Source organism: Aedes aegypti, chromosome 2 (genome assembly GCF_002204515.2).
Source record: "Aedes aegypti strain LVP_AGWG chromosome 2, AaegL5.0 Primary Assembly, whole genome shotgun sequence".
Classification (NCBI taxonomy): Eukaryota; Metazoa; Arthropoda; class Insecta; order Diptera; family Culicidae; genus Aedes; species Aedes aegypti.
The window spans coordinates 334461255-334478538 of NC_035108.1; the positions used below are offsets into that span (position 1 = coordinate 334461255).

A 17284-nucleotide genomic window follows, 5' to 3' on the forward strand; every position below is an offset into this window, starting at 1 on the left:
TAACGTTAAAAGTTTACCAAAATATGACAGACCCAATGTTAGTAGGTAGATTTAATTCATAGAATAGAATATACTTGTTTTTCTACTAAAGAAGATGCTTCTATGAATTGTTTGGACAGGCGAGTACATAAACTCTGAATCTACGTGTGAAATATCTCGTTGGTACAGGATTTCGGAAGGTTCATTGAAAAAAAAAAATCCGATGATTTTGCTTCATCTACATATGGCCACTTTATAGCGAATGGGCAAAATACAGTACCAGGTATTCTGTTTTAGAATGCTTCTTGAGACTTTTACAAATCGTGTGAATTGTGTAACAATAAATATATACGTAACAAACGCGTGCAAATCCTTAATATGTATTAGTCCATTACAGCATCACGCACTTTCGGGGCCTCTTTCTCGCTCGCAGTCTCGCTTTTCTATCAGTGAGTTTCCGGTAAAATATGTTTATGTAGAGTAAAAAGCGTATAAGTAGTTCAAAAAGTGGATAACATTGAGTTCACGAAGCTACTCCGGACTTCCGAGCAGCGAGAACGGGTTGGACATTTTGGAACTGACCGGCGACAGCATCGAGTTGCCCTCTTCGTCCTCCTCGTTGTCAGCGTCGTTGCTAGCGGCGCCGGCCACGTCCTCGGTGTCCGTATCCGATATGTAGTCATCATCGTCCTCTTTGTCATTGTTCTCGGCCAGGGCTTGGATATCCCGAACGGCTGCCAACTCCGGGTCCGACTGCAGCTGCTCGAGCATTTGGTGGAACCCGGGAGGTTTGAGGGAAAGTGTGATCTTACCATCCAGAGCCATTCGAAGAATGTTGTTAGCGGCACGGTAGGTGTCAGGACGGGCCGTTTTGGCGGTGAGGAAGCCGCGCTTTATTGCCCAAGCGTCACACACGTCGATGGCCGACCACTGCTCGTTGGAATCATTCGTTGGATGTTTCAACGATAGCAAGGACGGAAGATCCAATCGCTCGGCTAGGAACTTGATAGAGGCGTAAGGCTCACGCAGTTGTGCGATCGGATAGCTACCCATTAGAACCTGAAGCTTACGAGGGACGGCTGATGGGAAGACCAAACCAGGACAATCACAAAGACGGACTGTGTTGGTGAGGAAGATGGTTTGAAAATGCTTTGTATGGCCTGGGGTTCGGCTGACCGAAACCACCTTTTTACCCATCACAGCGTTGAGCAGAGAAGACTTGCCCACATTGGGAAATCCGACGCACCCGATAGTTAGGACACCGTCTTTGAACTTGATGTGCTCTTCAAAAGAAAAGTCCTTTTCCTCTTCGTGAGTTCTTTCCGCTTCACAAGCCTCGTCCTCATCGCCGTCCACATCCATTGGGGCGCTTCGTTCTTCGAGAATCTTCTGCTGCCAAGAGCTAAGATCCACCTCGTCACCTACGTACTCGCGGCAGATGCTGTAGATCTGCTGGGCTCCTTCGGCGGCCATACGCATGCGACCCTTGCGGCGCCGGATCTTCAGACCTTGCTTACTCTCCTGCTTGCCTCGTAGGTTGTACGAAGGATAGGACGTGAACAGGACAATTTTTATATCTTTGTAAGTTTGTTGGAAATAGCGTTTCCAAGCGAGAACAGCTTCCGGCTGCACGAGATCCACTTTGTTAATCACCAGTATCATACCCTTGCCGAGATCTTCGGTCACGTAATTGTAGAGCGATGGTGGAAACATCAACGTCTGGAAAGAGATTCGTTTAGAATAATTTGATGTAAAACCTTAATTATATAGATCAGGGTGTCCCAAAATTTCGCTTTGTCGGAAAGCTTCAAATGGTAGCTTAGCATGTTACAAACAAAACGTTGTATCCCAGGAACTCTAAATAATAACGTTTAGAAGCTGGCCTTACGAGATTTTTGAAAAAAGGTCCGATTTTCGAGACTTTTGATGTTAGTGCCCATACAAGGTTTACAGAGTTGACTAAATAAGAGCAAATATTTCCACCTGAAAAAGGGTGCAGGGTCTATCAAGTGAGTAAAACTGATTTAGCCTTAGCTCACGAGAATATACACCAGAACCAAATCTACCTTCAAAAAGAAAACCATCAGTGTAACATACTATTTTGTTTGATATACTTCTTTTCAAATAGCCAGATGTCCACTCATCCCGTGAAGGGTATTGTGTCGTAAATGTCCTGTAAGGAAAGTGACAAGCAATTGTGAGATCACACGGAGCAAGTATGATTTTGTCCCAATCCATCAAAAGTGGAAACACTGAGGTAGGGTGCCGGTGCCAATGGTTGTAATGTACCAGTAGATTGGACTATCGAATAAAACGTTCATTTTTCGATAAAAACGACATGTGTTATTTTTGGTGGAAAGATCACCTTTAGTTTAGTTGATTTGCCAAATTTCAGCTTTTTATTCTATCAAAAAGTCATATAAATATTTAAGTTTACGCAAAAAATTTGCTCCCTTGCACCAATAGTTGCCGTCGTGTTCCAGTAGTGGATCAATGGATGGAAGCAGTTTTAAAATGGACGTATAAAAATGAAGAAAAGTCCCAGAGATGATCTTTATGCTTCATTCGAAAGGTATTAGTTGCAGTACCGAGGGAAAAATGTTAAACCTATGTAAAAATTTGCCATTTTGTTCAAAATTCCTAGTATCATTCCCGAACGTCTACTACTGGAGCACTAGCGCAACTACTGGACCACGTGTACCAATAGTGGCTCAACCGATTTTATGTTACAAAATTAGTGTTATCACTCTTTTTATATTTTTCCCATATAGTAGAGGTTGAAATCTTTCTGTTGACGCCAAAAGATCTCTGTTAAGGCTTTCCGTTATTTTGTTATGATTTTTCATAGCTTAGGTAGTCCACTAATGGCACCGGCACCCTATGCGTAGATCTACGATTCAATGGATTTTTCTCCAGTAGATCCAATACCCACAAACGGTAAGAGCAAGAAAGTGCTTCTTGCTTAAGATGTATGTGTATTGGAGCAACGTCGAAAAGAGCCTCGAGCGCTGTCGTGAGAGTCGTAGAGACCGAACCAGACATCGTCATCAACCACATCATTTGTAGATGGCCCAATTTTGATTGGATTGTTCTCAATTCGCCCTTTTGCCACCACACAATATGTCAATATTGGTCGAAAAACTGTTGTGTAAACCCATTTGACATACTTGGGTTTCAGGCCCCAGGTTTTACCAAAGGTTCGCTGGCGTTGACCGAAGGCCTTGCAAGCTTTTTTGGCTCTGAAATCAATGTGAGGTGTCCATGAAAGTTTGGAATCAAGAATGACTCCGACATACTTTACTTGATCAGTCACATTAATCTCAGTGCTAAAAAGACGTAAATGTCGAATTCCATCGCGGTTTCGTCTTTCCGTAAAAAGTACAATAAATGTTTTATTTGGGTTAACCGAAAGGCCATATTGGTGAAACCAATTTTCGACTACCTGTAAAGGGGTCTACCACAAAAGGCCGAATCACAAAAGGCCGAATCACAAAAGGCCGAATCACAAAAGTCCGAATCACATAAGGCCGAATCACAGAAGGTCGAAAACACAAAAGGCCGAAACATACAAAAGGCCGAATCACAGAATGCCGAATCACATAAGGCCGAATCACAGAAGGCCGAATCACAGAAGGCCGAATCACAGAAGGCCGAATCACAAAAGGCCGAATCACAAAAGGCCGAATCACAAAAGGCCGAATCACAAAAGGCTGAATCACAGAAGGCCGAATCACAAAAAGTCGAATCACGGAAGGCCGAAATTTTTAAACAAATTTTAGTGAGAGCCACAAACATTCATCACATTTTTCTACATTATTATGAGCATTTTTACAGTAGGGTAAGGCGGGACAAGATGCACAAGTAACATTACTAGCTGAATAACAGTTTGCCAACTAAAATATGGTTAGTGTTTTTTGGGTTTGTCAGCTGGGTCTGGGTCATTTGGCATAAAGCCATTTGGCATAAGGTCATTTGGCATAACGCCATTTGGCATAAAGGACATTTGGCATAACAGCCATTTGGCATAACGGTCATTTGGCATAATTATGAACCATGTGAAAATAAAGGGTCATTTGGCATAACGGACATTTGGCATAATATCAAGACATGTGTAAAGTAAGAATCAATTGGCATAATATCAAACCATATGTGAAGTAATGCTCATATCGGACATTTGGCATAATATCAAACCATCTGAAAAGTAAGGGTTATTTGGTATAATAATTCAGATATTCCTTTTTCTATGTGAAAAAAACTGTTGTAATATTACGCAAAAGAAAAAGTCATGTTAAAAAGAAGGGCAAATTTCTATATAACAAAATAATGCGTCGAATTGCTATAGCAATAACCCTCGAAAGAATACCTTATGTTTAAAAGAAGGGTAAATCTCTAGATAAAGGTCATGACTAAACAGGATAACAGAAGATGAACTAGGGCGTCAATCAGTGACGCAATATTTCTTAATTTGAAATTAAAAATTGAAAACAAGGTAATGACTTTGTAAAACAGAAGAAAAAAATGCAGTAACATTGCTGCTACAATTATCTTTTAAATAACATTTCGTGTTTCAACGAACCCGATCAACCAGTGCACACTGGTCCAGGAAGCTAATTTAGGCGGACATGAGGTTTTCGTCTCGATTTATTGATTTTAGAGCCATAGTTACTTCTGATAATATGTTCAGAATTTTCGGTTCCGGGTCATTTGGCCGAATGTCATTTGGTCGAATGCCATTTGACCAAATGCCGTTCGGCCGAAATTGAAAACAAAAGTGAACGAGCATGGATTTATAATGAATTTCAAAGAAATTTTTCAGCTTATTTATGAATAAGGTTACACACATAATTAGCTTTTTAGTAGTATTACAAGAAACATTTCGTGCTGAAAGGAGAATGACACTCACCCAAGTTGAGGTAAAAAAATGTGTTTTGAATGAGCCTCTGTACGTGCCATAAATCCTTTTGTTTGACTTTTACTGTGCGGCAACTTGAAAACAGGGCGCACAGTAAAAGTCAAACTTTTTATAGCATGCATAGGCTCATAAGACGTAAGGGAATCTGGGGTAATATGCGCCCTTGAGGCAAAACAACCCCACGGTGCCTTTTATGAGTATTTGTAAAAAAGTTGGAAAAAATCGTCAAGGGCGGATAGGAGTGACCCACAACATGCAGTTTTACAAATCCAACTTCCAGAAAAATGTCTAAATTTTTCTAAAATATTTGTAGAATCCCCGAAAACTCGTTTTACTCCTGGGTGCATATTACCCCTGATACCTTTATTATAAGCTTTAACATGAATAGCTATGAGAAATACTTCACTATTGAAGGAACATCCTATGATCAAAAGAAGGAAAAATCTCTTATGAAAATTTAGGCAAGTGTAATGCATATAATAGTTTTATCAGTAAAACTACAAAGAACTTCCGATGATTTAAAGAAGGTAAAATTCCCAATTAAAATATAAGCTGAACTATTTTCAATAGTATAACTCGAATGAATAGCCTATGTGCAAAAGAAGGAAAAAAATCTGATCAAATCAATAAAAAACTTGAAACCTTATTACACCTTTGGTAGTCCAGAGGCGAATTCACCGTCACCTCAGAGTCTTGACGCAATGTGAGGAGTTCACAACTTCGTCCTGAATTAACGGGTCGATATTATCATTCTCTTAGAGCTCTTATAGAGTGACAATAAATTACGTCCCGTCACATTATGAAAAACAACAAATTAATTAGCTTATCAGTTATTGGGTCACACTTATGAAACCTATACATATCAGAGGTGGTGTTATTTGATTTTTATTTTCATGATTCAGCCAAACGGCATTCGGCCAAATGACCCGTTCGGCCAAACGGCATTCGGCCAAGTGGCCGGACACCGAATTTTCAGTACTACAAAGTGTACGCATCAAAATTTGTTTACGATGATTACAAGATTGAAGTAGGTAAAGGCCAACTTCTTTATTTTAACGAATCGTGAGTTGCTATGTTCAGCAAAGTTGTAGCAAATGATCAGAGTTGCTCAATATCAGTCATAACAGCGTATGGCTGATTTACATAAACTATTAATATCAGTTGCGAGCTATCAATATCACTTTGATTTGGCAACCACAAGCAGTGATGCGACATCGCACTCTAGATTAAAATCAATTCAGAATGAGTGATCACGTGACAATTCTCCTTCTCCCTGGGGCCTTCCTTAGCCGAGTGGCTAGAGTGCGTGGCTGCAAAGCAAAGCCATGCTGAATCCCAACTGAGAAACAGGCTCTGTCCCAGTGAGGACGTAATGCCAAGAAGAATAAGTGACAATTCTCCAAGCTATTATTGTTCTTCTGTGACCAACACATAGTTTCAATTCATCTGCAGCTTTATCAAAAATATCGTATTGATAAGTTGCCATTTTATTTGCCTAATTTTAAATTGAACTTAACCCATCATTGATATCCATAGTCTATCGCTATCAATCATCAATGCATTGGTGATGGAGTAGACAGCATGATGTTGATGTTATATAGAATGATCCGTATTGTATCGCAGTCTGCCTGTACAAATCAGCAAGTTTTAGGCGTGGATAGTGACAGCGAGCAACTCTGCAAACGATTAGCTTAAGAGCCGCGATAATTGAGTATTTTTAATAAAAAAAATCGTCGCTCTCAAGTGTTTTATTTTTTCGATTTATTGGCCTACTAAGTTCTGCAAAGTTTTAATACTTATCATTTGCTACGACTTTGCCATAGTTGTATTTCTCATAGTTTTCATGTTATTTGAGTTTTTCATCTTAAAATTTCATATTTTGTGTGCCTTGTATCTCAACTATGAGCACCTGAAGAAAATGATTCTTCCCACCTAATGATTTTGCAGTCTTTCGAGTATCTCTGAGCAAAATTAAGAGAAGATGATATTGCTGTTTGCATTTGACGTGCAAATCCAGTATAACTGAGCTGCAAATGCGGTAACACAAAGTAGCTAAAGGATACTTAGCAACCATGATCCACGTCACCGCCAACATAGCAAAGAAAATCACTCTTTGACTTCGCTTTCCTTATTAAAAATCTTACCGTGTTTGGTGTTCCTGCATTTGATATTTGCATTTCAAACGCACACAGCTATATTTTCTATCTCGTTCAAAATCGATTTGACTAATAGACGAAATGAGATAAATCCATATTTATTGAATATTCAAACATGCTCAATTCACAAAAGTCATCACCTGAGCATATAAAATCTGAAAGAAATTTCACCATTTTTCCCTTCGGTATTTCGTCTATTAGTAAGCGAGATCATTGGGAGTCAACAAATGTCGTATAAAATACATCTACAAAGTTTACAATCCGATTGAATTCGGTGGTATGATTTAACCGGAATCTTCTGATTGATTCATACCGCATTTGTTGTGCTTCTTCGGCGGCTTGCCAGAGAAGAGAATAAATAAATTATTATAGAACAGATTAAGCTGTTACTAAAATGAAACAGTAATAAAATGCAAAAATCTTCAATTTAAGTATGTACAGAAAATATATTGAAATTATGCCAAATGTCCGTTATGCCAAATGACCCTCATCTTTCACTTAGTTAAAAATTATGCCAAATGTCCGTTATGCCAAATGACCCTCATCTTTCACTTAGTTAAAAATTATGCCAAATGTCCGTTATGCCAAATGACCGTTATGCCAAATGTCCTTTATGCCAAATGGCGTTATGCCAAATGACCTTATGCCAAATGGCTTTATGCCAAATGGCCCGCTCCCTTGTCAGCTGGTCTATTCTTAGCTGACACACCCAAAAAAAATTCTATAATTGGAACTGTTGTATTTTGTACAACATAAGTGTAGAAACCTCGCGAAAATTGGAAGGTTATACAGTGCCTGTTCGATTTTGGCAACATGCCAAAAAAATTCATGTTGCCTAAATTGAACCGTTCCAAAATTTAACGGTTGTTTTTATTATATATTTTATCACCGTAACAGTAATTGAATTTACCTATTTTAAATATGTTAAGCCTTATGAAGGCCCACAGAAACATTGAGATTGACAAGATTTGTGACTGATAATGATTCATTTTTTCGTGTACATAGATTTCCGTGTCGCCAAATTGAAGCCGAGTCAGAATCGAACGGGCATTGTACGAGGAAAAGTATTCTTAGTAAACTTAGTATTCTCATGATCACTCAAACACTTGTTATACCCTATCTCAGCAATCATTCATCTGCTTGTTTCGTAAAAGACTATGTTGGCATTATCCCAGGCAAACGCTTGCTGTCCGAACTCGCTGTCGCTCGTCGGACCTAAAAATTGAAAAACATCCTCTGTTTGCATTATACCGGGCAAACGCCTGGATTTGCTGGATTTGCGGCCTTCTGTGATTCGGCCTTTTGTGATTCGGCCTTTTGTGATTCGGCCTTTTGTGATTCGGCCTTTTGTGATTCGGCCTTCTGTGCATTCGGCCTTTTGTGGTAGGCTAGAATGTATTCGGCCTTTTGTGGTAGGCTAGAATGTATTCGGCCTTTTGTGGTAGGCTAGAATGTATTCGGCCTTCTGTGAGTCGGCCTTTTGTGATAATCCCCTGTAAAGCACTTTACATCAGGTCGAATAGGGTGCTTAAGCTTGTTACGATGGGAAATAAGGCGGAGAATTATGACTCGTAACAAACAATAACTTTATTCAATAATTAATAATTAAACGAATTAAAATTTACATGCTCTGCACACAGGTGTACTGCTACTCGTATATGTACGAACTGATGACAGACTTCTTCGGTGACGTAGCAGTTGGCACTGCCGATAGGCGACAGTGTAGAAGAATGGCAGAGTCGGCGATAGGGGTGCCCAACACCTCCCCTGTTTAATAAAGCTGATACGGCTCGTAGCGGATCGGTGCACGTCGTTGCCTCGATGATCGTCGCTGAATAACTTCATCTAACTCAGGTTGCCTAACCGGAGTTCTCTGTCGACGTTGCTGCTGATCTGGTTGCATCAGGTTCCGTAGGAATTCCAACTGTAACTCGTTCAATCCATCAGGCTCAGTTGGCGGTTCTACTGCTTCTACAGCAGCTTCGGAGTTTGTTGGATTTAAACTCCACGTGTCGAGCAGAATATCGAGTGGAACATCTGGATTGGTTACTTCTGGGTTGCTTTTGCTGCCGTAGCGGTTTCGTAACTGGTTGCTGTGACAGCGGATGAGCCGTTTACGATCAGGCAGCCAAATGTTGTACATGACTTGCCCAATACGTTCCACTACTTCTCCTGGTATCCAGCTCCACTCGTTTCCGTGGTGTACTTGCGCATACACTTGTTCCTTGACATCAAAATACTTGGCTTTTGCTCCATGTTTTTCGTTGTACTGGCTGTCTTGTTTGGAGTTCACATCCTTGAAGAATTTGCTTGGTGGTTTCATGAGCTCAAACGATGTTCGAAGAGGTTTGCCGAAAAGAATCTCGGCAGGTGATTTTCCTCCTGGCGCATTTCGACTGGGTGTAGAGCGATAGCAGAGCAAGAAAGTGTCTATGGCTTGGTCTATATCTTCCCCTCCTGCTTGAATTTTCTTAATTGTCCTTTTGAAGGTATCGACAAACCTTTCGGCTAATCCATTGCTCTGTGGATGGAATGGAGCAATTTTCAGATGCATGATACCGTTGGACTCGCAAAATCTCTCAAATGCATCGCTGGTTAGTTGGGCTCCGTTGTCGGAAACTAAGACTTCCGGCATACCAAACCGGCTGAAGATTTTACGAAGAATAGCTATGGTGGCTGCTGTCGTGATTCGCTTTGTTGGAACTACCTCGGGCCATTTGGACAGTGCATCAACCAGCAGAAGATAGTAAGTATCGTTGACGGGACCTGCGAAGTCCACATGAACCCTCTGCCATGGCTTTTCAGGCACTGGCCATGATTGCAATTTAGTTTTGGTGTCTGTTTTGGCCACCGCTGCGCATTCATGACAATTTCGAACCAGAGCGGTGATGTGGTCGTCGATATTTGGCCAATAAACGAAATTTCGAGCTAAGGAGCGCATTCGTTCGATCCCCGGATGTCCCTTGTGCAGCTGCTGAAGCACCTTTTGTTGCAGCTTCTTGGGGATAACCACTCGGTCGCCGTACATCAGGACCTTCTGCGCTTCATACAGCGAATCTCGACGTGCGAAAAACTGTAGTACGCTTGAATGCTCACTGGTTGCTTCGGTAGGCCAGCCTTTCCTGATGAAGCTCGTAACTTTACGCAGTGCTTCGTCCTGTGCTGTCTCTTCCGCTATCATTTTGTATGAAACGGGAAGATGTTCGATGGACTGGCCTACAACATTGCAGATAACCTTTTCGATCTCGATGGACGCAATTACGAAATCCTCATCTGGCTTGATGTGAGAATTTATCAGGCGTGACAGAATATCTGCGTGACCAAAATGGTCCGTAGAAATATACTCGATTTGAAAGTCGTATAATAACATGGTGAGCGCCCATCTCTGTAGCCGGTTGGCTGTGTATGGTGGAATACCTTGTTTCGATCCAAAAATTGCCAGCAGCGGTTTATGGTCGGTCTGGAGAGTGAAGCGTCTTCCATAGATCATTCGATGAAATTTGGTGACCGCGTAAACCAATCCCAACGCTTCCTTTTCAATTTGGCTGTATCGGGATTCTGCTGGTGTGAGGCTTCTTGATGCGTGATACACAGCCTTTTCGGAGCCGTCTGGAAATCGATGAGCTATGCGGGCGCCAATGCCCACATTTGATGCGTCGGCTGATACTACTATATCCAAACGAGGATTATAGTGCGTCAGCATGAGAGGAGATTGCAAGATTTCCTTAAATCGATCAAACGACCGTTGGCACTCATCTGTCCATTCGAAACTGGTTCCTTGCTTCAAAAGTTCGTCCAGAGGGTGGCGAAGCTTTCGCATTTCTCGAATATACTTCCCGTAATAATTTATCGCACCTAAGTACGACCGCAGCGTCGAGACATCGCTAGGAGGTGGCATGTTCACTATCGCTTTCACCTTTTCAGGATCAGGGCGGATGCCCTCCTTGTCTAGAAGTTGCCCCAGATAGTTCACTTGGCGCATGAAGAATCGACATTTATCGATCTTAACGGTGAACCCATATTCTTGAAGGCGTTCGAGTACTTTATATAGGTTCTTCCTATGTTCCTCCTCTGTGCGACCCCCAACGAGAACGTCGTCGAGGTATGGGCAAGTGCAGTCCAGCCCAGCTAACATCGCATCCATAATTTGTTGGAATGCACCCGGGGCGCTTTTGATACCGGGTGATAACCGGTTGAACTGGTAAAGGCCCTTATGCGTATTGATGTTGATCAACTTCCTGCTTTCGTCATCCACCTGGACCTGAAGGTACGCATCTGATAAATCGATATGGCTGAACACTGTACAGTTAGCCATTCGATTGAAAATATCCTCCGGGAGAGGCAATGGGTAATTGTTTGCCTCAAGTGCATTATTCAATCCGGTGGAAAAATCGGCGCAAATTCGAACGGTGCGATCTGGTTTACGCACCACCACAATTGGTGCGGCCCAATCTGCGTACGTTATTGGCGTGATGATACCTTTATCTTGCAGGCGTTTCAATTCATCTTCAACGACGGCCTCCATGTTGTACGAAACCGGTCGCTTTGGCTTGAATACCGGTTGAACGTCTTTTTTGAGCGACAAATGCACCTGCATCTTTGAGCACAACCCCAACTGATCGGTGAAAACGGTCGGGTACTTGGCTTTCAATGCAGCGACTTGGTGGTCTTCTTGCTTGGCGTCAACCAACTTGCAGAACGACGAGAATGGTACGTCCCACAGCCCAAACTTATCGAGTAGGTCTGAGCCTAGAACGTTAAGAGATAGATTAGTTCTACATACGTAACAGTTACCTTCTCTTTGATCGCCGCTGATGGAAATACAGGCACGGAACATAGCAGCGATTCCCAATTTATCGCCAGATGCGGTCTGAACTTCACAGTCCGGTGGCGATGTTTTCGGTGCTCCGATTTTGAGCCAGTTTTGTCTGGATATAATGGTGATATCAGAACCGGAGTCTAGTTGAAGGTTAACCGGAACTCCGTTGATGGTTGTCTCGACGTATCTTCTGCTCCGTGTGACGTTTTTCACGACGACAATCTTGCTTGAAGGTTTGTTCCGATTCGCTGGCTTTCCTTTTCCTGACTTTGGACGTGATTTTGACGAAAAACAGCTGCAATAGCCTTCCTTGTGGCCCGTTCTACCGCAATCTCGACACTTATGATCCTTGAAGTTGCAGTGGTTGGCAAAGTGCATGCCACCACAAGACCAACACGGTGTCTTCGGTGCCTGGTCTTTTGAACGGTTTGATTTCTCCTTTCGATTTGGCTGAGAGTGCGTTCGAACGGCATTTGTTGCAGCCACGGCTGGCGTGGGGGGTTTTCCTCCAATGAGCACCGTATCCTGCTTCAAATTGATCAGACTCTTGCACTCTTCGACGATTTTCTCCAGGGTCATATCGCTGGTCTCGTTCATTCTCGAAAGAAGGCGCATTCGTATGTCCGAATCCTTAGGTGATTTGAGCCCACATACGAAGATAAGACATTTGAATTGATCTTCCTTTAGCTCTTGGAGCTTAAAATCAACACATGCTTTGTTGACTTTACACGAGTAGCTGATAAAATCCTCATCTTCGTCCTTCGTCGTCTGAAGGCACTGATAACGTCGATGGAACGTAGATACCGGTGTACCGAAGATGGTCCTCAGTTTGGCTACAGTTTCCTCAAACGAAAACTCCTTCGACAGTTTGGGGAGGATGAATGACGTGTACCGTTCGTGCGCAGAAGGACTCAGTTTTCGCAGTAACAAGCGCACCTTGGCATCGTCCTCCAGCTGGGCGGCATCCTTCTCAAAAAGATCCGCATACCGTGAAAACCAAGCATCGAACGAGTAACCTTTTTCAAGGTCGTATGCAAATTCCGTGATATTCGTCGCTAAGGAATCCAATATCAACTCGTTGCGGTTTGCGTTTTGGATATTTCCTTCGATTGCCGCCACATGCTGCGACAGCTTTGTCATCAGCGCCTGCTGATTGCTGAGAATTTGCAAAATTGTGTCTTTGAATGGTTGTTCACCACTGCCGGCCAACGAAGATGGCGCCTGTGGCTGCGACATTCTCACACGCGGTTTTCGGCGGCGCGATACTTTCGACCCGAAATTCGGTACTCCGCGAACTTCCGCAGACTCGTCGCCACTTTGTTACGATGGGAAATAAGGCGGAGAATTATGACTCGTAACAAACAATAACTTTATTCAATAATTAATAATTAAACGAATTAAAATGTACATGCTCTGCACACAGGTGTACTGCTACTCGTATATGTACGAACTGATGACAGACTTCTTCGGTGACGTAGCAGTTGGCACTGCCGATAGGCGACAGTGTAGAAGAATGGCAGAGTCGGCGATAGGGGTGCCCAACAAAGCTTATCAAAGCTAGATAGTCGTCGGCAAATCCATAAGTTGGAAAAACGCTATTATTGAGTTGCCTCAATAGCGTATCTGCTACGAGATTCCACAAAAGTGGTGACAAGCCCCTCGCTTGGGGGCATCCGCAAACACTCAATTTTCGAATAGCTACTTGATCCAATGTCGAGAAGAGATGTCGGTTTTTGAGCATTTGATGAACCCTATTGGTAATCATTGTAGGTAGCCCATGGTTTCGTGCGGCTTCCAATATGGCATCGAAAGACACATTATCAAAGGCACCCTCAATACCAAAGAAAACTCCCAAGCAGGATTGCTTCTGAGCGAACTTTGTGTAAAAGAGTCACAGTGGACTTTCCAAATTGGTAAGCATGTTGATTCACATGAAGAGGCATGTTTGCCAAATAAACATCACGGATGTGATGATCGATAATGCGTTCCAGACATTTCAGATGAAAAAAGGTCAGACTGATTGGTCTAAAACTCTTCGCTTCTTCATACGACGCACGTCCTTCTTTCGGGATAAACTTTACAGTAATATCACGCCAGGATCTGGGAATGTACCCGGTAGCAAAACTGCTTACAAGTTTATTTTTTTCAAAACATGTTTGATAAACTCAAATCCCTTTTGAAGCAAAACAGGATAAATCCCATCTGCTCCTGGAGATTTGAAAGGAGCAAAACTATTAAGTGCCCATTGAATCGATTCAGTAGTTACGATACTGCGAGCCGAGGCCAGAGACTCGTAACTACATGAAAAGACATTTGGTTCATCCGTAGATGCTATGTCCACACATCCGGGGAAGTGTGTATTGAATAAACATTCCAAAACTTCTTCATCAGATGAAGTAAAGTCACCATTAGGAAAGCGAATTTCGTTCACATGGAAATCCTTAGATTTTGCAAGGATTTTGTTCAGCCGACTAACTTCACTCAAACTGGAAACGTTTGTACAAAGGTTTTTCCAGCCGGATCGTTCAGCAGAACGAAAAGCCTTCTTGTAAGCCTTGCGAGCCGACTTGAACGACTCTGATCCAGCTGAACGGCGTCTGTTCCAACTCCTTCTACATTGTTTCCAGGGTCTAGTCAGATCGGAATTCCACCATGGGGTCCCTCTTGTAGTCTTTACAGACCGCAAAGGTCATGCTTCTTCAAAAGCTTCCATAATGTAGGATGTTGTAGTATCAACGGCATCATCCAAAATCACTTGGATTTTCAATGGACGGAGAATATCCATGAAATTTGGTCGCAACCAATTCAATATAGATTTCCCAGTTTGTTGACCGGGGATTCCTAAAACGCAAAGTCTGCGCAGTTACATTTGAATGTTCAAAGATGTAGCGATGATCAGATAATGATTCCTCATCTGATACAGGCCAATTCGTCAACTCGTGACTAATTCTATTCAAGCAGAGCGTTATGTCCAACACTTATTCTCTATTAGAAACCATGAAGGTTTGGCGATTGCATATGTTAAGTAATCCAAGATCTGTCTGTACTACTTAAGTATTCCATTAAACTGGATCCTCTCAAAATGCCTTTTGTTACGCAGTGTACGACAAACCGGATGAAGTTATTGGGGATAATTCATCATGTGGTAAATATACTGAACAATAGACGTATTTCCTGTTGAGGTCACCAACAGAAACATCGATTGTGACAGCACATACATCTCTGGTAGTTAACTCAGAAATGAGTGTAGCAACGATTGCTTTATTAACGAGCACACATGCACGGGGCATGGAGCGCGAGTTTGCCATTTCAAGTTTACTGAAAGTAGCAAAAACTGGGTCCACAAGGTTGCCAAGATAGAAATTCCCTCTACGAAAGTAGAGTTCTTGAACTAGCGCCACTTGGGCTGCACCATTTTGTATGAGTCTGCAAAGATTGATCGTTGCTGTTCTTTTATGCTGAAGATTGATCTGAGCTAACCTAACCGTAGCCACTACCCAAACTAGGCAGGATTAAGCTTTTTGCAATCTCAGCACGAAAAAGACCAGCAACGAAAAAACCAGATCGGTATCTATTTAAAGTCGCCAAAGGCAAAAGAGCACAGAATACACTGTTTAAAACGCATAATGCGAATCCATATAGGTATGAGACGTGGACAATGCTCGAAGAGGACCTGCAAGCGCTAGATGTTTTTGAACGACGTATGGAGGAGAAGAAAGAACCACGAGCTCGTGCAACTCTATACGATCGAGAAACTAGAGGCAAACAGGCATGGACCCAATATGTTGACGTAACATTTTGGCACATATCATATTGAAGGACGTAGCGCCATCAAAGGTAAAGTAATTGATCTGGATAAATTGCTAGAAGACTTCCTGATGTTTTTTAGAGGAACTGTGAGATGAAATTTGCGGAAAATAATTAAGTGAGATTCTCTGAAGGTTTCTCTAGCGCCTCTAGTATTTCGCACCAGAATTCGCTGCAGAAACGAAAATAGTGACTTTTAGATACCACTTTGGTTAAAAAAGAAATGCTTCTGAGCCCATATTAAATACACAGTTTTTAGAGACTTACATTGAAATAGTGACCTAGACCCTAGAAAGAGACCTGCTACCAGCACTGAATTTGAACCATCCGGAGCTACCATTGAGAGGCTAAGCCCTCATAGTTTCCGACGACACCCTAAAATAAACCCTTCTTACCGGAAAACGAGCATCCACAATCACCAGCACGATATCAGACAGTTCAAGCACTCGCCATAGTTGCCGCCAGGTTTCCAGATTCAACTCGCAGAAGCTCAGCGATTTCATATCGTCGTAGTGCATCTTTTCCATGTATGTGATGTATTTCTGCAAATATTTCCATAATTTAATCATTCATTTTGAAAACCAGTCAGAGTCCCCAACTCACGAAAAAGTATCGATTCTCGTTGCTGTCGAGCTGCTCCTTGGACATTTCGTAGGTCCACTTGGGCCGCTTGGGGAACTCATACCCGACAAAGTAGTTGTCCGCCAGTTCCAGTTCTTCCGGCCGGCAGGGAATCAGTTCCTTCAGCGCCTCCTCCTTCATTTCCCGCAGTTCTTTGCCCGTTTCTCGGTGGAACTGCAGCACGTAGCGATTGGCCTTGCTGCGAGGATCTTTCGTCGGCTGGAGGTTGATCTTTTCCACATTCTCGTGGAACGTCTTCGGAAAGTCACTGTCCTCGCTGATGTCGCTGGATTCCTCATCGCGCAGCTTCCGGATGATGTTGTGCGAGGTACTCGCTGCGGAAACAATTTACAGATTGTTACGAAATACAGGCAGATGTGGCGTTTTGGAAATTTCGCATCGCCGGGAAAACTTACATTTGGCTTGCTTCTTCGCCAGCAGCTGCTGCTTTTTCTGCTTTCCGCTAAACGGAACCTTTCTGCGGCCTTGGGGCATCGTTGAATTTGCACCAATTCGATAATTTTCCGGTCCAAAAATGTAAATCTTCTAACTGTTGATTTGTTGGCACTCCCTTTTGCACAGCGCGACCATTAAATTGCAATCAAAACAATCGTTTGTTTTTCGCTTTGCGGAGCGGACGGAAAACGCAAAAAAAACGAACGAAACAGTGAGGCCATCGCAGGAAAAATCATGTTTTGGGATGCCAGCCGACATGCAACCTAATGCTACGCACGCAAACAAATTTTGTTGTATAATCCTACACGGAGAACTTTGGAAATAAGTCATTTTACGAGACGTTCGAATGACGTTTTCTGGCGGGCCGCTCATTGTTGTTGTTCAAAAAACTAGCATGATATGTGAATGGCGCTGGTCACATTTTTGTTGGCAATGACGTCCCCGTCTCTTTCAGCGCATGTTTCTACCAGGTTTACATGAATTACAGGTAACGTAGATGAAAAATATCTTCCCTGCCTACTGATTTAAATTTTA

At 42.5% G+C, this 17284-nt stretch overlaps 1 protein-coding gene across 1 annotated transcript; it reads right to left on the reverse strand.

The window, feature by feature from the left end:
• Positions 1-298: 298 nt before the first annotated feature.
• Positions 299-16960, reverse strand: LOC5578308 (guanine nucleotide-binding protein-like 1). The gene is made up of 4 exons (XM_001656842.2): positions 16711-16960; positions 16277-16629; positions 16069-16215; positions 299-1698 (listed from the first exon to the last, which is right to left on the reverse strand). Exons 1-4 carry the CDS (start codon positions 16787-16789, stop codon positions 511-513), a joined length of 1767 nt encoding a protein of 588 aa, XP_001656892.1. The 5' UTR covers positions 16790-16960; the 3' UTR covers positions 299-510.
• Between the last annotated feature and the right edge of the window lie 324 nt (positions 16961-17284).